Source organism: Pleurodeles waltl, chromosome 9 (assembly GCF_031143425.1).
Source record: "Pleurodeles waltl isolate 20211129_DDA chromosome 9, aPleWal1.hap1.20221129, whole genome shotgun sequence".
Taxonomy (NCBI): Eukaryota; Metazoa; Chordata; class Amphibia; order Caudata; family Salamandridae; genus Pleurodeles; species Pleurodeles waltl.
In genome coordinates, this window is record NC_090448.1 from 38,539,802 (window position 1) to 38,563,627 (window position 23,826).

Sequence of the window (23,826 nt, forward strand, 5' to 3'; positions counted from 1 at the left end):
TTAATTGATTAAATTATTTATTTTTAATGTGCAGTGCATTTGTTTTTGTGAATTACTTTTTTCAGTATCATTTCATATTCTTGTTGGTTGTTGGGGTTACGGGGGAGTAGGGTAGGAAGGGTTTTTAATGTAATTGTTTTAGCATTGTATTGTTTTTAATTCAAACTCTTCAATGCCCACCTGACACATTTTTCAAATTACTCCATTATTGGAACTTTCATAGATTAACATGTTTGAATACTTCCCCTTCGTCGAGATGGGAGTCCCCGGTACAATATACAACCTGGGCCTGAAAATGTACATATACAATACATGGTCTAGGCCTCAATAGAATAACCTATTATAGTCTTTTTGTAAAATAGACCCAAACTCAAATTTGAACCAATCAGATTGCCTCACCCCTTAGAACCTCCTGTGAGGAGCTGCCTTCCCTCAGATTTTCCACCGCACGTTGTGCTGAGGAGTCTCCTTTGAGCTCTGCTCAATATTTTCTCTCAGAAGATCTACTACTTCAGTTCTAGGACATTTCTTTTCTTCTATGGTGCTTCAAACTGGCTGCCATGTCAGACATCAAGGAAAGGCCTTTTTAGATCCTGTGCTTCTTGCTTGAAGAAAAGATTATATGTGGATGATCCACATAAGGAATGCATTTACTGCTTAAATTCCAGCCACAAAACGAAGGACTGCAAAATATGTAGAAAATTCTCTACAAAGACTTTGAAAGACAGAGAGGGTTGCCTGCTGTTGTGGCTTCAGAGAGGGAGGTAAAACTGGCCTCTCAGCCTCTGATGAGGACAGTGCCTCCTCCTCTATTTCTGCTCCTAAAACACCTGTGAAGAGAAAGCAGGAGGGCTCGGATATTCAAGAGCCACCTAAGAAAATGGCATAAAAATCAGCTGGGACATCTGCTAAAAGTCATAGCTCTCCGCAGAGGAAGAAAACAGGCACAGAAACCCTAAAAAAATAATACAAAAATACTGTTTCTAAACTGGCTACTCCACCTCCTAAGGTTCTCCACAGGTTCAAGAAGCCAGGTTCAGCACCGTCGACGGCGCCATCGTCTACGGTACTCTCATCGACGACTATTTCATCACTGACGCCGGTTGTAGTCACTCTTTCAGTGTCAACGGCAGCGGTTGCAAGATCCTCGACGATGACGCTGTCATCCTCGTCGACGGGACGCCCCATTTCATCAATGCCTCTCTCGTCGATGACACTCCCGTCGACAATTGATCTCACGACAACGCTCCCGTCAATGGTGCCTCAGTCAACGATGCCCTTGTCGACGACACCTCCGACAAGCTCCCGTCGACAGTCCTGTCGTCGATCGACCGGACCATCGATGATGTTTCTGGTGACACTTCCATCGACGACAACAGGTTTTTTTCTCGTCGACTATGAAAACGTTTCCAGCAAAGCGGCAAAGACCATCAACATTGCCATTATATCAATCTGCGGAGCATACTCCTCTCAAGGGGCTTGCCAAGACTCATTTGACACCATCTGTCACATCACCAAGCAAGGTGTCAAGGCTTTTGCCATCTCGGTTTTTAGATGGTGACGATGATGATGAATCAGATCAGGACGCATTGTTTATAGTAGCCAGGAGTCCTTCCCAGTTGCATGTTAAATGGCAGGAGTACTCTGATGATGACTTCTATTATGATCAGCATTATTATGATCCAGTCCCACAGCAACAACAAGGAATGGTGCCTTCTGGTCTTGTTTCCGACCTACAGGCCATGCTGGCAGATTATATGGAGAGCTTCCATCCTCAGTCGGCAAAAGATCCTACACCAGTGGTGACTGCACCATGTACTCCAGTACCTCTACCAGTTCTTCCTGCTGTGCCGCAAATTCCTCCTCAAGCTCCACAGAGTCCTCAAGTCCAAGCCTTGTCAGACGAAGCGGCTGAAGAAGGAGAAGTTCTTTCAGACCAAGATGAATGGGATGATTATCTCCTCCCGGCACCCCCTTCATCGGAGCCAACGACAGTTGAATCCCCTCCAGAGGATATTGGATCTTTTCACATTCTGTTAGAAAAAGCGGCTGCGCATATTGAGCTCCAAATGCCATCCACACAGCAGGATTGCTTTTTATATGACTTTAAGGAGCCGCATAGGAAAGTAGTCAGAGCAATCCCTATAATAGATCATGTATTGAAACGGATTAAAAATTATGTGGAACCCAGCGATGGTGCCAGCAGTATTGCCAAAGCTGGACAAGAAATATAAAGCGACAGAGGACACCCCTGCTTGCCTGGTGGATCATCCAAAACCAGATTCAGTGGTTTCTCAGGCTGCCCAGTGACGCTCCAGAAACCCTTCAGCACCTCTATCTGTACCTCCAGACAAAGATGGTAGGCGCCTTGACAACATTGGTAAAAGATTTTCTTCTATGTCTGCCATTGTGGTCTGTGCCGCAAACTCCCTGGCGCTCCTGGGCAGATATGACAGGCAGCTATGGTCAGACATTTCTCACTCTGTCGACGATCTTCCAGATTCCAGCAAGTCGGAAGCGAGAAAGATTCTTATGGAGGGTCAACACACGTCTGCAGAGGTTATTGACCATGCTTTGGACTTTGCCGCTATGGGGTTTCGGCTACTGGCTGGTTTAGCTGTCCTAAGGCGCCAAGGGTGGGTTAAAGCCACAAATTTTAGACCGGATGTCCAAACCAAAATCCTTGACCTCCCTTATGATGGGCACGACCTTTTTGGTAAACATGTGGACGATGGTCTTCAAGCAATCAAAGCAGACACGGATACTGCCAGGTCTTTAGGATCACTGCAGTATAAGAGCACACCCTTTCGAGGAGCCAGGGGTAGCGGACACTCTTCCTTTCGAGGTGGCTACCAATCATTCAGGTACCCAACTTATTCCTCTCAATACCAATCTTCCAGACCCCAATACCACCAGAGACAACCTCCGGCGGCGGCATACAACAGACCTCCTACTAGAGGGAAGTTGGGGAGACAATCTAAGGATACTTCCCGCAGACAATGGCAGCCTCCAGGGGTCGGCTACCTCTCCTTCTTTGACACATCACCTGCAACGTTGGCATCAGATAACAAATGACAAGTGAGTTCTGGACATAATAAATTATGATCATCTGCTAGAGTTCACTTGCATGCCTTCCTGGGAACGTCAACAGCATCTGCATCTTCTCCTTCTGGAAACAGATGTCATGTTATCCAAAGGGGCGATAGAGGTAGTCCCTTATTCTCAAAAAGGAAGCAGTTTCAATTCTTGCTTCTTCTTCATCAGGAAGAAGTCTCGTTTGTGGAGACCCATCCTGGATCTGAGGCAGCTCAACAAATATCTAAAGAAGCAATCCTTCCGCATGGTGACATTGAAGGATGTTTTGCAACTTCTCAACAGAGGGGATTTCATGGCTTCCCTAGATCTGAGGATGCATACTTCTACATACCCGTTCACCCCAAACACAGGAAATTCTTAAGATTCATGGTAGCCGGCCGGCACTTTCAATTCAAAGTGCTACCTTTCGGACTCAAATCCCCTCCCTGGATTTTCACAAAATTCTTAGCCCCTGATGCAGCATATCTGAGTTGTTTCAAACACCAGATATTCCCATAATCTGGACGACTGGTTACTGAAGGCTCCCGATGTCATCTCTCTACGCCACTCTCTCAAGACCACGCTTCGCCTATTCCCTCAACTAGGTCTCACTCTCAACCGAGACAAGTCCCATCTACAGCCTACCAGAAGAATAGTTTTCCTGGGAGCTATACTGGACACAACACAAGTAAAAGCATTCCCAGTGGAGGAACAACAACTCAAACTCGTTACCCTAGCAGATACAATTTGGAAAAGAAAGTTTCTTTCAGTTCGAAATTTCAAATCGTTACTGGGGATGATGTCCTCCTGTATCAATCTTGTTCCCCACTGTCGCCTTCGGATGCGCCCTCTTAAAGAAGAGCCCGACAAACAGTGGAAACAAACGCAAGGCTCCTTCGGGGACATCATACATATAACAGCAAGGATCGTCGACTCCCTCGATTGGTGGTCAACACCTACGAACATCTCCATGGGTTTAGGATTCTTAGCTCAGGTCCCTACGTTTACGATAACAGCAGATGCCTCGATGGAGGGATGGGGTGCATGCCTTCAAGAGCTTCAAGTGAGTGGCAGGTGGCCCCACTCTCATGCTACTCTTCACATCAACCTCCTCGAGCTCAGAGCTGTGTACCTGGCATTGCAGGCTTTTCTGCCAAGAATCCGAGGCTCATTGGTGCTTGTCCGAATGGACAATACGACCACCATGCACTACATCAACAAACAGGGAGGAACTCAATCTCATCTGCTGTCCAGGGAAGCTCAAACCATTTGGACCTGATGCATTCAACATTCAGTGCACACATGAGCAGCACATCTTCCGGGAGTGAGCAGTGTTTGTCAGTACAGAAAATGGGTTGGTTGCTGCTTGTTAGTCTTATTAAAGCATGTGAATCTATGAAAGTTCCAATACTGGAGTACGAAATAAGTTACTTACCTGTAACTGTAGTTTTCCAGTATTGGAAGCTTTCATAAATTCACATGCGGCCCACCCGCCTCCCCGGGAGAGCTCACCTTCTCTCTTTTCTCAGTGTTCTTCATTATTACAGCACTTATGCTCGGACAATCTGAGGGAACTGCAGCTCAGTTTGTGAGGCAATCTGATTGGTTCAAATTTGAGTTTGGGTCTATTTTACAAAACAACTATGATAGGTTATTCTATTGAGACCTAGACCATGTATTGTATATGTACATTTTCAGGCCTAGGTTGTATATTCCACCGGGAACTCCCATCTCGACGACAGGGAAGTATTCAAGCATGTAAATCCATGAAAGCTTCCAATAGTGGAGAACTACAGTTACAGGTAAGTAACTTATTTCATCTGGTATCTCAAACACTACTGAAGGCATTTACACTAAGCCAGACATACCCACTTTCTGGACGATGTTCTAATTTTATTTGAAGCTTGATGTACATTTGTTTAGCAGCTTTTGCTGTTGCAAAGACTAACATTAGCAGTGGGAACCAAAATGTCAAATGCATCCTTTTTTTACTTCCCGGCTATCTGCCTTTTGTATTTTTTTTCTTGGATGGATCTGCACGAAACGTGGCATGCTTAACTTGGTCACTTTCCCTAGGGGTGAGCAAAATGACTTACAGATTCGTCAAATGCTTCATAACATTTTAAAAATCCAAAACATCATTTTCAAGGGAAAGCAAAGTGAACCATTGCTAGAGTTGCTAAAAGCCTGGATCATGAGATAACAGTATTCAACCATATCACATGAGTTATGTATTATGTATTCTTTTTATTTGATGTTCACTGGGAGGCAGTTAGAATGAAAATATTTTTTTTACAAGCAGGGAAAAGCTTTTTGAGAAAGTAAGTGAGAATCTGGACTGTTTGATCATTTTAGTCAGAAAGAGGAGAACAGGTTTTGGTTTTGGATAAACAAGTCTTGTTCTAAAAAAAAAATCTAAAAATATGAGACATTCCTAAAGCTGTTTTTTGCAGTGTAAACCTAGCAATGGGCCCTGATTGCAATGAGGATTGTCTTGACGATAATACTGATTAAACAAAGGCCTGTTTAAAGCCATTGTAATGCAGGTTGGGTTATCATTATCTGAATGCATTTCCATAGTTAGAGACTATTTAGCTGAAAAGAAGTAAATTAGGCCAAGAATATGCCTTCAATTGGCCAAAAGCTGTATTTCACAGGAATTATGTTATAATGAGACTGAATGTTGGCTTCCCTTCAGATGAAATCTGTATTTCCTAGGAACAATGGTCCTCTCTGCAAATTACCGTCCATTGGCTCTGACATATATTTTTTAAACTACTGCTGCTAAAATTGCCATCTCAATCCAGAGAAAACACTGTTCTTGCACCCTTGATAATGTTAACTTCCCTTTGCAATAATTTTGTGACTAACAAAATTCAACCCGTTAGCCTTCCAATTTTGGGGCAGATTTGTTACGGATCTCAAAAGTTATAAAGGGGCCCAAAACATATCCCTTTTCAACTTCCCAAAAGTTTTACTTTAGCAAAGTTTGATTGTGTTGATGTCTGAAACCGCTGGATGATAGTTCACCAAAACTTTCTGCCATTCTGTGCATTTTTTGTTTTGGGGAATGTTCAACCACCCAGCTCTGGGAGGTAAGGTACAATGTGAGTATTTAATATCCAGACAGGTGTATGGTGTATTTCGTAACTTGTCTTTGCTCATCAATTATAAAAATGGAGAATCTATGTGGGCCGCGGACACACCACACAGGCATGTGTTCAGTAGATATTTAATTCCCTCCGCTCCATCACTGTGCTTATGATCATAGCAATCTGAAAGAAAAAAGCAGAAGAGCATTATAGATGCTGCTGTATAATGCACAAATGTATGATGACAAAGCCACACTGCATTAGGGGAGGCATATTTGGAATGGCCATAGGCAAGGGGGAAATAGTTGGAAAAACTTGATCTCCCCACACTTGGACAAGAAGAGGACTAAATAGAACTAATGCTCCTCCCTCCCACCCCCCTCCATCTCAGGGGCTGGTCCAACAAAATTCCAGGGCTGCTTTGGGTTCCTAGTCTGGCCCTGACCATTATTCACCAATAGACGTCCAAATACTATTAGACACCCACACACCCATCCTCAGAAGCTCCCGTTCAAACACACCGCATAAAGGAATTCACAAACACTCACCATCAGAAGCCCACACTCAACAGATGGCCCACATAACCACATTATTAGATACGCCCACACACTGAGAAACCTGGAAAATGTGTACAATATTTCACAGGCATGACATCATTTGAAAACACTTCTTTGTGATATATAAATATAACCAGCCCCACTTTGTGAATATATTTTTGAATAGATTTATTACATAGCAGACCCTGTAAATGCAGAGAGCAGAACACTGGTGTACATTATTATTTGAGATGTCCAGTGCTTGGGTAAAAAACACATTTTTCATTCTTGTGTTAATTCTGCTGCCCACATCCAACATCCAGAAATATAAGTATTGATTATTGTCAAAACACTCAGGGCAGCTGCCCCCAGGAATGACATGCCTTTATCCATTGTCAATCAATATGTTTGCAATGCTTGTCCCCAGATGTGGATGGCAACGACCTGATGTCATACTGGCCGGCCCTTGGAGAATGTGAGGTTCATCCCTGCTCGCTACAAAAATGGGGCTCAGAGAGAAAACTGGGGCTCGACATGAACAAGGATGCTGCCAACAACAACCAGCCCGAGCTGACCAGTGGAGATGAGAACTCACTCACGCATTCCCAAAGACAAAGGAAAGGTAATTTGTTAAGAAATGGGCAAGTCATTGTTTTCTGGTTCCATTATTTTTCTTCTAGTATCTTTGAGAAATTAAAACCCCAAAAAATAGTATTGGTGCTTTAAGGGAATCCTTCCCTTATCATTATAAGGAAGTTATTGTTTCTTTTGAGAGTTATGATGTCCACATGTGCCAGGAATTCTTCCATCTTTAATCGGTGCAGATCCTATCTTCACATTCGTATTCTCTTCTCTGATTGAAAACTCTTCTCCCACCCTTGTCAATCTGTTAAAAACAGTGGTATTTAAACACATAAGATCTGATAGGGACTTATAGCCGCAGATTCCTCACCTTTTGAATTTTCCCCAGGTGTAAGACTGGAGCTGGAAACATTTTCAGCAATAGCTCTGCACGCCAGTATGTGAGACTGTGCGGCTCCACACTTATGCTGTTCCACTCCAGAAATGACATGCGGAGCCTGTATAGGTGCCTTACCCACTCGCGGACGTCCATTCCCTTCTTTCCACAACACCATGCGTGGATCTGGAGACTCTCTTTGAGTCTGATTTATGACCAATAATTTTACAGTATGCAAGGGAAATGTCACCTCTCAAAGACAGAGGGCCTTCCTCTTGGTGTTGAGAGCCTTCCTTCTGTCCACCAAAGGAAGACTGGTGCAGTCACCATGTGGTACTGCAGCAAACAGGGTGGGTGGGATTATGGACCCTCTGCTAGGAGATGTTCTGCCTCTGTAAGTGGCAGGACAATTGCTAAATGTTCCTGATGGTGATCCTCCTGGCAGGATCTTTGAGTGCCAGGGCGGACAAATTCAGCCCCCAGCGTCTAGCCAATCACAAGTGGCAGTTGCACCCTGAGGTGGAGCAAGATCTCTTCTGCGAACGGGGAGATCCTGGACTCAATATATTGGCCACCTCCAAGAATGCACAATGTTAGGAGTTCTATGCACTGGACTTTCCCAGGCATCTCTTACTAGGTGGCGCATTCTGACTAGGGTGAGACTCTGGACTCTCATGTTGCCCCGAGTTTTGAAGAAGATTGAGACCGACCGAGACTAAGTCATCATAGTGGCACCAGACTGAAAGTATGGTATCCAGAACTCCTGAGTAAGAGCATCTGTGCTCCTATGAGACTGCCCCACCCAGGCCTTTTTAATCTCCACATTCGTGCTTGGATATTGAGCGTCAATAGTTGAACACCTTTGACCTATCTCCGAAGATGGTTGATGTTATGTGACGGACAGACAGCTCTCAAAGAAGACTGTATATGCTGATTGTTGGAACAAATTTGTGGCATTGTGTTGTGAGGAACACGCCATATTGGCTCACTCCAGGTAAAGTCATCTGATGTTTTGTTTTTTGTTTTGTCCCTTGTCTGACAAGGCTTTGTTCTGGGCATGGTTAAAGGGTACCTTTTGGCGCTTTTGGCCTTTTTCGGTTGCCGGAGCAACCCTCAATATTTAAATCCCCTTTTGTGATGTATTCTTTAAAAGGCCTGCAACACCATCTGTTTCCTCCTTCTCCTTTCGCTAAGACCTTAACTTAGTCCTCACATATTTGATGTGCGCTCCATTTGAGCCACTGCACAGCTGCTGCTTGCAGGTTCTCACCCTCAAGACAGTGTTTCTCGTCATCGTAACATTGGTGTGAAGTTGTGACATTGTTTCACATTGGTCAAAATATACAGGACGTTTAGATTTGTGTCCGTTCACTGACCCACCTCCAAATAGGTGCTGCTTTGGTATCTATTCATAGGGTGAGAAATCTGTGGTTAGAAGTCTCTATCAGAAGAACAAGTTACTTACCTTCAGTAATGCTCTTTTTAGTAGAGACTTTGTCTAGGACTCTGCACATTGCTCAAAATCAATTTGCTGTTGGGGGTCTGTGTCTGGGGGTGCGCACAGCCTCGAAAGCTACTGATGTCAGCATATGGGAGTAAAGCCTGTATAGACGCTGCACGTCATTTCCAGTTTGGAACGGCATCAGTACAGACCTGCGTGGCACCACCTACCGGTGTGCACAGTTACTGCTGAAAAAGATTCCAGATCCAGTCTGACGCCAAGGGAATATTCAAATGATGAGGAATCTGTGGTTAGATATAGGGCCTCATTACGATTTTGACAGGCGGAAAGGCCCGTCTGCCGAAAATCCGACGGGCAGGTTGCTGCCATTGTGTCTGCCACCCCGCTAGGCCCATTATGAGTTTCTCACTGGGTGAGCGGGTGGAACCTCAGTTTCCGCATGCTGGCCTAGCGGGAAACAGGCTACAGCATTGTCTCTGGCTCGTATTAGAGCTGGCGGCAATACTGTAGTGCGTAACATACACCAGCACACGTCTCAATGTTTACTGTCTGCTTTGCAGGCAGTGAGCATTGCAATGGTGCTGGCTAGGGAGCCCCTGCACTGCCCATGCCAAGTGCACGGAGGAGCCGCCCTGTTGGCCTAAATCCTTCGATTAGACACCAAGACAACCAGCACTGTTAATAGATAAAGGTAAAACTAAAAAGAAGCAATTCACAACAGAGAGTCTGGCAGAAAAGGCTGAACACATCTTCACATTCAGTTGTCATCCTGCCCCTCACCACAATACCAGGATGCCTTGCTGCTCTTTCACAGAGGCAGAAAAGAGTTAGCTGAAACAAGCAGCTCTAATTAAAAAAAAAAAGAAAAAAACAATTGTACGTGAAGCGTGAGTACCAGTGAACTAGCAGAGTTTTCTTGCTGTCTATGTTATGAATTACTCTGTGTAGGAGAAAATATCAACTATTTCCTTCTCAGTGGCGGGGAGTATTTCAGAAGTATATGAATCTATGGTATGAAACTGTAGATCTAATCCTTCAGTTTTCATCCCACCTTGCAAGCAGGAGGACATCACGATAGTTCAGCAGTCTAGGTCTTACTTTACCTTACACAGGTTGTTGCACCTTCCTACACTATCTGCACATCTTGGGAACAATTTATTGATAGGTCTGGGCTGTCTAATTTTGGTGGAAGTGGGTCTATGTTAGATTTTTCAGGATATTAATTGTATGTAAATGTATTTTATGTGAATATATATTTTTTTGCAAACATCGCTACCGCCTTCATATGTTTTGTAACTTTCTGAACTGAAAACAACTTTAGATGGAAAAAGCTCAGTGAATCAAACCTTTCCTTTCCACTATATTTAAGACACTGTTTCTAATCTTCTGTGTTGTTTATCACGTAATTTACTGACTCCACAGTTTGATCTACTTATCTGCACTCATGTATTTGGAATTAGCATTAGAAGAAGTTAATTGCAAAATGTGTGTACAGTTTCCTTTTTATATTTGGAAGGACATTGACTGTGTGACTATTGCATAATCTGGGTAGGTTTGTTTTTAAGCTATATCAGTTATTCCTTGTAGGCATGGTCTTTCTCACGCTTTCCTCATCTCTTGTACACCATTAATCCCAACGCACATAGATTATTTAATCCAGAGTCATGTCACTTTTAATCACTTATAAACCTTAATGTTACTGTTTATATAGAAATAACGTTTGTTTTCTGATGCAGGGATTTTAAAAAACCGTCTTCAGTATCCACCCACTCTGCAAGGATTGTCATCTATGGGCCGGATGACCAATGAGTTATCATGGTACAAGACTTCTACCCTAGGCCACAGAGCAGTTCCTGCAGCCTCATATGGGAGGATGTATTCAGGGACTGGGAGCCTGTCTCAACCAGCCAGCCGGTACTCATCCCGTGAGCAGCTTGACATGCTGATGAGAAGACAGATGTCCAAGGAACAGATCAGTCGGAATAACTCCAGAGAACTTCTTGAAACAGTACCCAGCAGGCACGGGTCCAGGGAGCATCTGGATTCCATACCAAGCAGACATGCGTCAAGGGAGCAGCTTAACAGCATTCCAAGCAGGCATGGCTCTAGAGAACATTTAGAAAGTATACCAAGCAGGCATGGCTCTAGAGAAAATCTTGAAATGTCTAGTATCACAAATGATAAAATGAATTCACTATCAAGGAGGCAGGGTTCCAGAGACCATTTTGATTCTCTGCAGAGCCGGTATGGATCAAAAGAACACATAGACTGTGGTCAAGCCAGAGAGGTGCCCAGAGAATGGTTAAATAATTTGCCAAGCCGGCAAATATCCAGAGACCGAATGGACACTTCACCAAATCAACAGACTTCTAGAGAACCAACAGACCTGCTTTCAAGAAGACAGCCTTCAAGAGATCAACTAGCATCTACTAGGCAAAATTCAAGGGAGCAGCTGGATTTTTTGTCTAGAAGATCTAATTCCAGAGAACATCTGGATACAGTGCCTAGTACTCTTCCATCAAGAGAAAATCTGGACCAACTGTCCCAGCGGCAGCCTTCTAGAGAAAATCTAGAACTTCTCTCCAGACGACTTCCCTCTAGAGACAATTTTGAACCTCTTTCTAAAAGACAGCCTTCTAGAGAAAACCTAGAAGCTATTTCCAGTCGACATCCGTCAACTGAGCAACTAGATATCCTTTCATCTATCCTTGCCTCATTTAATTCCTCAGTACTCTCCTCTGTGCAGTCGTCTACTACTCCTTCGGCCCCACAGACTTCAACCACCCCCTCTGCAGTGCAGAACTCAACTCCCTCCGTGCTGTGCCCCTCAACACCCCATTCTGCCACATCACACAGCATCTCCGAATTGTCTCCAGACTCAGAGTAAGTATTAAATGCACCTCCTAATTGTTTCCTAACTCAGAGTAAGTATTGAGTGTTTACCAAAATGTGTTTGCCAGTTTGCAAAATGAATGCAAGAATGCCCTAGATCCAGGAAAATTATGGCTAGTTTAGATAATATAAGATGCATTTAAAAACAGGTTTAGTTCTCCTTAATAACGTCAATTAAGTTACTTTGGTTAGATAAAGTTATTTTTATGTGTTTTATCTTTACCCAGCTGAAATGTCACATCTGTTCTTTGAAAAGCTTGGTGGGCCTGTAGTTTGCACACCTTGTATAGCCGATTGTCCTGATAACTCAGAGTATCCCTCCAGCTACTTCTCAACAGGGTGTTCTGATTTTTCTATCTGTTTTTGAGCATAGATAAATCATGAGTAATAAACTCTGGCTGGGCAATGAACATTAAAGACAGGGCTCAGCCAACATAAGCAAGCAAGCCTGAACTTCCAAGATATCCTACATTTTATTTAACCAGACAAAAACAAGTGACTATATGATACTGAAATTCTTAAGGAATACTTTGTTAATTGTACCTACTCTGACATAACAAACCAGATGTTATGTTTTTTAACAGAGTGCTTTGCAACTCTGCACTACCTCCAATGAAGTCATCTTTCATACCCATACACCCAATTCTCCATCAGTTTTTTCACCAATCTGGGCACTTCACAATTACCCTCTACTGCTGACATCTGTCTCCCCGTAACCTTAATTAGGCTAATGGAGCTTTATCGTAGTCAACATGATGGGTCCATGTCCTTGACTAAGCTATGTCCCCCTCACCCTTTTCAGCTCCTCCAAAACTGCTTCTCTTTGGCATTTTGCTCTTACAATCAACATTATTGTTGTGGGCTGAGGGACGTTTTGCCTTCTCTAACCTGGCCATTTGTGCCATATGGTTGTTTGCAGTAGACATAACATTTATGTCAATCACAGCTTACAGGCCTTACTGGGTTTGTGGAGATGTCTCCTACAGAAAGCGAGGCGTGTATGCATTTTTATATTCAAGTTGTGTGTCTGTCTTCTAAGTGGGTGATCGAGGGAAGTGTAGCCACACTGTTTACAGTGTCACAGAGAATTTCATATATTTATTGCGTTTGGCCAAGTGGATACTTCTGTTGTACTATTTTCCTTATAATGAAATTGCTGAGTTTATCATTCAAGATAAAGAATACAAAGACAATGCACTAATTTCCTTTTTTCTAATACAGAGTTGTGAGAAGTGAGGGGCAATCCTGAGGCACCACAAATGTTTGTGTAAAGAAAGCAAGTGTGTGCCATCTCCTGCTGGGACAGTTGCCAACAGTGGTCTTGAGTCCTCAGGCTTGGAGACTTGAATTAAAACCCAAAGGATTCAGGCTCAAAAAACAAACCGGGCATTGGCTACATACAGTGCAACGCTTGTCGAGCAGACCATGGAAGGGAATAGGTCTTAGCAACTTCCGCTAGCAACAAACCCGCAGTTCCGACCTCTGACCTGGAACAAAATGCCCAGAGGCGTGATCTGAAGACCACTGCAACAAACTGCTGAGGCTGGTCTCACCGACAGAGTACATATCCGCAACTGAATCTTCCTTAATAAAACGCTCACCAGAGCTGGGAGGGAACACAAACCGAACAAACTTTTTTATACATTTTGTATCTTTGTAATCAGAGATAAAAGATTTCTATCATTATTTTTACCAAGTTTGTGTCAATATCATGGTGACGCCAATACTGTTAACTGGAAAAGCAAGGTCACAGGAATACAAGTAACAAGAGATGGGCCTACAAGGGAGGGGGTGCAAATGGGAATATTTTCTAGGCTTTTTCAATGAACAATGAGAATACAGGTCGCATTATTTGTTGGGTCACTTTTAAAGACGCAGTGTGCCATGTGCTGAGTTACATTCTGATTTCTCTTCCTGTGTTTTGTCTCATTGTGTGTTTTGGAATGGTGCATTCCTTGCAGGACACTATGCCTGTAAGTGATTCTTGGGAGTCTTCTTAAGATACAGTGATGATGTTTCTAAAGGTATTATTTGTATTGGGTACAAGTACCATGGCCTTGCTCTGTATCATCCAGAGAGGGCTTGACCTTAGTTAAATCTTTTTCAAGCAGCCATTCATTGTAGTTTCAGTTTTTTTTAGACAACTAATATTATCTTACCATTTACCAAACATAGGCTTATCAACCCCTGCTTTTTTATAAACTGAACACTGGTGCATTATTAAATAAACATACCACTGGGGATTCTGGATAGGAGCACTTACCAAGCAACTAGCGATGCACATGTTTCAAAAATTGATGTTCAGACTCGCATGTAGCCATGCCTTGTGCTACCAAATGTTCAGGGGCCACATTTATTTTGTAATTGTCTGTAGCATTCACAGGTCACAGACATCCCTGAACTGTACAGCATGAAAGGGTGTTGACTTATGAGTCCCTAACTGCCCTTGTGCATTGGTTATGGCTTTCTAAAATTACCTTCCTTGGTGGCTTTCTCTAATGACAAGGGCTTTAATGGGAAATCACTTCTAATTAAAAATCAAATAACAAGCACATATGTCACTTACTCATTTGCACTGATGATGGATATTATTAACCTGTGTTCATTTGTTGGACAGTGTACCTGCAAACATAGCATCAACCATTACCTCTGCACAGTCACTTGTCCTCCTTGGTTGCATCACCCAAAATTAAAAGGTTGAAATTTAGGATCGGAAAACCATGGATTCAGCTCCCTATAGATGAGCCAGAGACAGATTGTTTTTTAAAAAAGAGCCTAGAAAGATAAGAATGCATACAAAAAAACACACCCCTTCATCTAAAAATAATCACATTGCCTCAGAAGATATAAATTGACGGTGCAACCCCAGAATTGCATAGATAGGTTGAGAGGAAATAGCAACTTTTAGTAGGTCAGATTCATCATGGCACATTGCATCATGCCTTAAAGGAAGTGCTTGCATGGATTGTTATGTACGACCAGCATTAATGTGAGGCAATACTATGCAATGTGCCTTAGGCTTTCTAATTCTGAGGGATCACTGCATTGCTGCTAAAAAGCATTACATGTGGTTTTGTTGCTAAGGAGTAACAAAAAGCAATTCTATCTTGGGCACTCCTTGTACTAATCCTGTTTCAGAATTTAATATAATGTTAGGGGAATACTATGTATCTTCAAAAATGCAAGAATAACACTACAGGTTAAGTGAAATGTAATAAATCATGTGCTAAGTTCTTGGAAATCCTCTGATTAAATGCATTTTTCAACAAACCTGCCTCTCAAACTAAACTGTTAGTGCAAATCTGTTGTTTAGCCTTAATATCTCTTTCAGTGTTCATCAGCAGTGCATTTTTACTATCCTCAATGTGCTTGGAGATGCACACACATTCTACTTTGATCCTATTTCTCCCAATGTTCACCTGAACATCCTTGAAGTTGATGCTGATTTCTGCAAACAAGTTCTTAGACTGAAAATTGGGCATAGTGTTAGCAGTTTCCAACTTAGAGCACCTCTTCTTCAAAAATTGCCTTTACTAAAACATAGTGAACCCTCATTGGAGATCGGTAGTGATAAAGTGCCCCCTTTTTACTGAACTACCTCCAATGAAGATGTGAGTATTGACACCTCTCTAGTATGTACAGCACAGAACAGTTGTCACAGTCCACTGCAGAAATCAGTTAGCTCATGCCCAGTATACTTCAAAGATTTATATATCATCAAGAATTTCAAACTGCAGAAATTGGATAAGAATAATATTTTATCCTTTTTGCCGCAAAATGGTTTACTAAATAGTTGAGTAAAACATTAAGACTATCGATCATAGTTTTAGTCTTTACAGGTCTATATTTTTAACTAGTATTTTGATTTCCTAATTGTTTTTGGCAGGCTTGCAGACTTTTATTTCAGCCAACATGGACATTGTGTACCATTGGACGATTACTTTATAATGTGGGGACAAATCCCAGTGAATTTATTTCTTTATCATAAACATCAACAGTAGTTATACCAAATGAGATAAAGTAAAATGTACATTTGTTCTTTTGTAGTATGTCTTTGTCTTAGGTTTTTCACACCCAAAAACATCCTTTATGCTGTACTTTTTTTTCTGTGCATTACAGCTGACAATTGTGAATAATTGAAAACCCTGTTCATTTCTTCACCAAAAAAAGAGTTTGATTTTTACTTCTTTTATCTTTTCTGTATGTTTGAACTTAAACCCTTCCTTATGGTTCCCAACTAACATATAATTCAGTAGTGGACAGTGATATCAAAAGAGCATTAGACGGTGTCTCATAAAACAAAGACTCATCAATCTGTAAGATACTGACTCTAGCCAATTTACCATAATATATTAATATTCTTCTGTATGTGTCAAGTATATAATTGATGACAGAAGAAACTGATGGTTGAACAAACAGTATTTATCAGTAAAGTGGAAAACAGTGAGTGGAAAGTTCCAGAAAGATGTTGTGACTTTTTCAGGTACAAATAGGCCATATTTCATACTACCAGACCCAGTGCATCCACACACTAGCAGATTACACTATATAAATAAATACAGTATGAACTGTGCCCCAGTATAACATATTTCTATAAAATGTTGCAGTATGATAACTAATGCCCACAGTAGTCATCTTCAGTAAACACATTGTGTGCCAGTCATGATACTGCCCAGAATTAGCACATATATTTAGTCCACATTGATAAAAATAGATGTTCTCCATAAGTGCTGATGGGAAAATAATATTAAATCTAAATCACTCTTTTCCTATCATTATATAGTACTTTCTATTAATCTATTTTATTGACAAGCTGGATAAGCCCCTCAGGTCGAAGGCTTGTGTAAAATCACTTCCATTCTACAGGATGGGTTCATTAAGGGTCCTCCACTGGCTACTTGTCCTATGTGCCAAGCCCTTCAAATGGATTTATTTATCAATTCTTTCTAGCAACTGGTTTCCTAGACACATCTTCACTGTTTGTGTACAAAACTCTCAAATTTGTGAATGAAGTAATGCTACAATATGTATGTGACTGCATCAATAACATCTGTGAGTGAAATGTAAATTGTTACATTAACGTCTGCTACATTAATGTCTACATTTAAGAGAGGTTTTAATATGAGTCACTGTAATGATAATTACACATTTTGCAAATTCCAATGTAGGGCACATTAAAAATGAATGTATTTCTCCCACTTGTCTGTTAAATGATAGTGGTGAAAAAATATGGTGGAATAATATAGCTACCTTTTGGCCTTGATTATCTAGAAAGATGCGTTGAATTCCACGTCTGACAGAGAGAGAGAAGCGTCAAACTTGGAGTCTTAAATGGGCAACATGTTTACAGCATTGAATTTTTTTCTTTCAACACAGCAAATTGTTTGAGTGTAAAGACAACACTCTTTACTTGTAAAATGCAAACCATGAAAAATATTGTTGGTGCCAATTCTAAAATGCTGACATGTTATGTTTGCTTTTCCAGGAGGTATATTTTAAGCTCCACAATTCTTTATAAAAATGCAATTCTTAACATACTTTTTCCATTTTGTATATAGACACACATCTACTGTTTTTGCATTGATGTAATTGTTTATTTATTTTCATGATGTGATTGATTTGCACACAGATCTGTTGTGATTTGTTAGATGTCACTACAGTGTATCATCAAAAGTATTTTTAATGTATTTTTTTAATGTAGTTTTTGTATATTATTGATTTTTCAGAGTTTATTTTGTTTATAATTATTTTATTATTTAACTGACAAAATGCTGCATTAATGAATTGAGGGCTTTGTCTTTTTACTTTCGATTTTGATGTACCAATAGTACTGATTATGTGTTGGCAGATGGCATGTGGATATTAAGTGTATTATTAATTGGAGCTGGTTTTACAGCTGCAAAAGGTAATTTAAAAGTATTAGTTTTCTTAAGGCAGCAGAGCTCATCTAAAACATTTCTTGGCAACTTAAATGTCTCTGAGTCTCTGAACCAAACAGTTTACAAACATCTTTCTAGATGTGTCTAGATTTTTCAAATACCCTATTGTGTTTTCTAAACAACACATGGACATGGACACATGGAATTGTCCATTCTACAGTGTTGTTAATGGCCAGCTCTGTGTTTAGATGGTTAACAGAAAGAAAGAACAGTCCCTAAAATGATAAGAAATGGTGTATTGCTTACTCAATGAAACAGTTTTCAAGCCCATAAGAACACCGTGTTTTAGTTGCTTTCAAAATGAGTATGGTCAGACATCTGGAAAAATCGAACAAACATTAAAGTTGTCTTTAAAATAAGTAGTAGATAATGTTATATTTAGGTTTTAATGAGTATGTAAAATTTAATTTGAAATTGATATTTCATATGTTACGCCTACTGAGTTATTCCTGCCTTTGGCATTTTGTACAAGTGTTAGTATTGCTTGAAATGCTTAATACAGCTAGGGCATGAACACAACATTAATATAACTAGTGAGATGCCTCAGCTATAATGTGTATGGCTGACATTTAAAAAGTGTTCATGTTTCTCTACAAAAGCCAGTATAAATGGAAAAGGCAGATAACAACAAACCTAAACATTATCAATTTTTTGGATGAAGCCTTGTGGGGCTGCTACTACTATGATTTTTGTAAAAAGAAAAATAACTAAAAAACAATCACATTACAGTGAGCAGGATTTGTGCAGAAGGAGAGGGCAAAACAATATTAACATTTTGTTTGTGTGTTAAAGCATTCTTCAGTAAAATAAATGGAATGCATTTACAACTGAAACAACAAATTCTCCAACATATTTGTGTTTAATGTCTTAGTTGAGGTCAGTTGAATACATATGTATATTTAATATATGTTTATATTGTATTACATATATTATATTATTATATGTAATGTATTATATGTAATGTATTATATACATTGCTTTAATTTTTTAAATAACAAAGTTTCATTCTATCGCTGATGTATTAAATTCATGCAGTGTAAGTGATTCACTTTTCAGGACAAACTCACCTTTTGCTTCAAATAATTTATTTTAATTTTCCTAACCATATTTGAAGAAATGTGGTTTCTGTTTGAAACTCATAATTCAGTATCTCCTTCTACTACCCATAGTCCATACGGTCACAGGTGGATAATACTGTATTCAGTTGTTCTGTTGCCTCATCAAGACGTTTTTCACAGATGACAGCCATTTAATATGAAGGTCATTTTTTATCTACTTGTCAGAAACATCAATATTTAATCACTTCAAAAAGTGATATCTAATATCAACTGAATGGTCTGTTAAATGATCATATTAAAATAGAACTATTCTCCAGGCCTAACGATAAGCTCAGTCAGATAGAGTGCACACTCCTATTCACCAATAGTAATGTAAAGCATATTTTAACTTTTGGTGAATCCTACCCAAATCAAAAATTGAGCAGTAGCAAAGTTTGTCCTAAAGTACTAGCCATGCTGAACACTATCATATTTTTTTGTTTTGTTGACAAGGCTAAAGCCCTGCTTTTTGCAATTGGGTGCTAGCCATATTTGTTTGATACACATAACTGCCAAAAGTTGAACCACTGAATTTCATTTTTTTACAAATGTGCCAAAAAGGATAGAAGAAAAAGTATAATGGACCAAATGATGTAAACCTAAGAGTGAGTCATACCCATAAAAAATGCACCAGTATGTTTCACTTTCCCCACTATTTCCAGTTTGGTACAGCTGATATGAGAACGAAGATGGGAAAAGTATTGATATTTCATACATCTCCCCCTGATAGTTTGTTTGCATGACTTTACTGGAGACTGACATTTTTGATGAATGTTCACGAGACACTGACAGCACTGACTCGGAGTTCAGAATGTACCTAGAAGTGGGAAAGCAGAGGGCTTGGGCCTCTGCCTTGCCTTGAGGATTTAGTTAGTTTGTCATTCTGCGGAGGGATGATTGTAGTACTGTGGGATAGACTATGTAGACAACATTTATGTTCTTCATTTTAATTTGGCAAAATGAGTTCCTTTCCTCTCCATGTAAAATTGTACATTGAACGCACCGGATTTGACAATAAAATTCTAAAAAAACTTTGTGTTTTTTTCTTATTTGTCATGTTTTGCAATTTATCTGACAAATATATATACTACTGATTCTGTTTTGGTTGATTATATTGACTGAATAAATTATACTTAAATATCATGCAGACCTCAAATTAAATTGACTAGTGAGCTATGTAACTCATACATTAAATGAATTTTGCAACGGATGATTAAGACAGGTTTAACTATAGACTAAGTTTAAGAGTATTCCACCGAATGTGTAGGTTTTCCATCTAGGATCACAAATGTTTTTTCAAAGTTTTTATAGAAAACCATTACACACTGGAGAACAGTGATAATTGTTAAATTTAGAAGCGTAGTTTCATATTCACTGATTCTATGGTTTTACAAGCAGCACAGATTCTTGGATTAAATCAAGGTATATTGACAATGTTTCCAAAGCCAGGAAAAAGAAATGGAATAATATATGTTGTATGACCTGATAACTCTTTTAAACAGTGTTTACAAGATGCTCCTTAAAATCTGTTATGCTCACCAAAACAATATTGAAGCTCATATCACAGGAGCTTCTGGGCTACATATTGTCAGCCAATACCCATTTAGCACAGATGTTGAATTATGTAACCACTACTAATATCCTTATTGCGCCAATGATGCTGGGTGCCAAAAAAGCCCTGGACCTTGTGAACAGGTAGTATTTATGAATGGTTCTTAGATTAAGTTTATTCCCCCCAACCCCCCTCCACCACATTAATAGCCAATCTCTTTTTGGGGGCCACAGCTGCATTGATCATTAATTGGAAGAACGGGCAGGAGGCAGTAGAGGTGAGTCAGCATGGTATGCGACAGGGAAATCTGGTGTCTTTGCACTTTTTCACCCTATTTATAGAGTTTCTCCAAACAATGGTTACAATCATTCTGAAAAACATGCCTTACTGAACATTGTGCTGCGACCAAATTACACTTACATGCTGATAAAGTGTTATACTTCACTCACAATGATAACCTCAAAAAATTAAAGCATGCATTATGACATTGTAATACAATTTCTAGATATCATATCTATAAGTCACAGACACATACGCATACACTAGGAATTACATTGATGATAATAGAATGCAGTGCTTCAGAATGTGCTATCTCTATTGTACTTCAAAGCGATTCTGGCATGTAGTAATCAATGCTGTTGTTGACAAAATTCACATGGGATATGGGAGCATGTGTTTTTTTTGAATGCCCAAAACTCAACAGTTATAGTTGAGTATTTTTCAAGAACTTTACAGTGACATGAGTTCTCTAGAACATTTAACCTATACCTCAAGAATGTTGTGGAGATACCCAACAAGTCTTTGGTCGCGCTCGCTCAGCAAAAAACATTGCTGGTTGTGGGATGTCTAATAACGAGCTCTCTGATCACAAAGTACTGAAAGTTGGAAAATCCGCCTCATTATAAAGAATGGCATCAAAAAATGTATGCAGCTGTGCTAGATGAAAAATATATAATAAGAGGCAAAGGTTGTGCTCTGAAGTTGAAAGAATGTGGGGCACCCAGAAAACCCGGAATACCCAGAAAACAAATGATAGGTGGAGATGGCAAGGATCAACAGTGGGAAAGTAATACAATTAATAAATTGCCCTGATCCTTTTCTTCTCATCCTTCGACTCTTCACTGTAGTTCTCTGTTTATCTTTCCTTCTTCTCATCCTTTACACAGTGTCCCTCACATTCGGACCTTAAGGCTACTGAGCATAAACTATAAATATATTTTAAGGAATTGGCTAAGCTGTTCACAAAATGATACAGGATTTGGACTGCTTACAACGAGTAACTGTGCTGAAAGGACTACATTCCAATTCCTCACCTTTTGAATATACCATGTGCCAGCTTGGAACATAAGCTCTTCAATAGCTTTCCCATGCCTACGGGGGCACAGGGTCTAACACGGCTCTGAATGCAGCCTCGTGTCATGCCACCAGATCCATAAAGTGCCCCCCGTTGACATTCTGTTTCCACCATTTTTTTTATGTGCCTTCAAGTCCAACGGATAGACCTAACATCAACATTATTGCTGTAGTTTTTATTAGAATAAAAGCTTCAACATATAAATATCTCCTAAATATACATAAGAAGGTTCTTTCCTATATACAGTCATGCAAAGGAGAGGAGGGTGGGTCTGTGAGGAGTCAACAGGTAGACACTATCTACCAAAAAAGGGTTACTGAAGGCAAGTAACTTGTTCTTCTGATTGATACATCTGCTTGTGGATTCTCCACATTTTTAATAGAATCCCCAACCAGCCCCATACCCAAATGGAAGGGCGAGGCCACTTTCGGCAGGAAGGCTGCCCTGGTTCTCAACACCCATTTATCGGGAAAGAATGTGGCGAATAAAGATTTTTACACTCAAGGCTTGTAGATTTTTTTTTTAAATGTCAACAGTTGTGAAGTACAACTGTAAACAGGGAACACATCAGATACGCAAGAACTAAATTAAGATCCCACTGAGGCATGACAAAAGGGAGTGGGAGGATATTTAGTTGTAAGCCCCTTAATCAATCTCGAAATTTTAGGAGATTTAAATAAGGAAGGTTGATCTGATAAATGTGTAAAAGCTGAAGGGGCTAATAAATAACCTTTAACTGTGGCAACTGTGTGGCCCTGTTGAGCTAAAGAGAGGGCAAAACGCAAAACATCAAAAAAACTTTTAAAGGACCTAACAAATTATCATCATACCACTTAACAAATTTAGCCCACCTGTCAGCATAGACAGAATTAGTGAAGTATCTTCTGGAAGATAAAATAACATCCACCATTTCAGGGGGGGAGTGAAAATGAACTCGGGTAGTCCCATTCAATCCCTGCGACTGCGATAGGAGGTCTGCCCTCTCAGGAAAATGGAGCAGCGTCACAGGGAGAGGCAAATGAGGTCTGTATACTGCACACCTCGCGGCCAGTCCAGCAAAATCAGTATTACTTGGACTCAGTCGAGGCTAATCTTCCTCAGAACCTGAGGAATCCAGGGCATGGGAGGAAACACGTAAAGCAGCTGGGAGCTCTAGCTCAATTGAAACATTTTCCTCAGTACTCCCTGCATTCGATACTGGAGGCTGGAGAACGACGGGCAGTGCTTGTATTCCCGAGTAGCAAAGACATTTATCTGAGGAGTCCCCAGTTGCTGGTAGGTGTAGTGTACAACTTCTGGATAGTGACACCACTTGTGAACGTCTGAAAGACGCAGACTGCGGCTGTCCGCATGTATGTTGAGTACTCTGGCCGAGTGACTCGCTACCACACAAATCTGATGAACCTAACATATTAATATGACACTACTATTCTTTTGGAGACCAAAGGCCTCTGATCTCCAGTTCCTTCAGATCAGCACCCCACCCTAGAGTGGAGGCATCCATCATGACTGCTGTCAATGGAGGGTGAAATGGTTTCCCTTGAGAAAGGTTGTGGGTCGTAATCCATCGTTGTAGATCCTCTGCAGTGTCTCTAGAGATTTTGATAGAGGCCTGTAGATCTTCATTGTGTTGAAACCACTGCCTTCAGGGGCACCACTATAAGGCTGTCGTGTGGCATTGTGCATCACTGACCAGTGTAATGCAGGAAGCTAGTAGACCTAGTAGGCATAAAGCCTTCTGTATTAGATGTTTTGGTCCTTCCTGAAACATCAGAAACATAGCCTGAATGTTGGAATCCTCTGGGGAGGAGGGAAGGCTTGATTCATAGTTGTGTCCAGTACTGCCCCTACAAACAAGGTGTGCTGAGA

At 40.6% G+C, this 23,826-nt stretch overlaps 1 protein-coding gene across 1 annotated transcript in view; it reads left to right on the top strand.

The window, feature by feature from the left end:
- The window catches only part of CELSR3 (cadherin EGF LAG seven-pass G-type receptor 3), a 631,136-nt gene extending 611,054 nt beyond the window's left edge, over window positions 1-20,082 (top strand). Inside the window, exons 33-35 of the mRNA XM_069206219.1 lie at window positions 7,131-7,325; window positions 10,860-12,006; window positions 13,237-20,082. Coding sequence (XP_069062320.1) covers window positions 7,131-7,325; window positions 10,860-12,006; window positions 13,237-13,264 — 1,370 coding nt within the window. The 3' untranslated portion in view covers window positions 13,265-20,082. The remainder of the gene's footprint in view (window positions 1-7,130; window positions 7,326-10,859; window positions 12,007-13,236) is intronic.
- The last annotated feature ends 3,744 nt before the right edge of the window (window positions 20,083-23,826 follow it).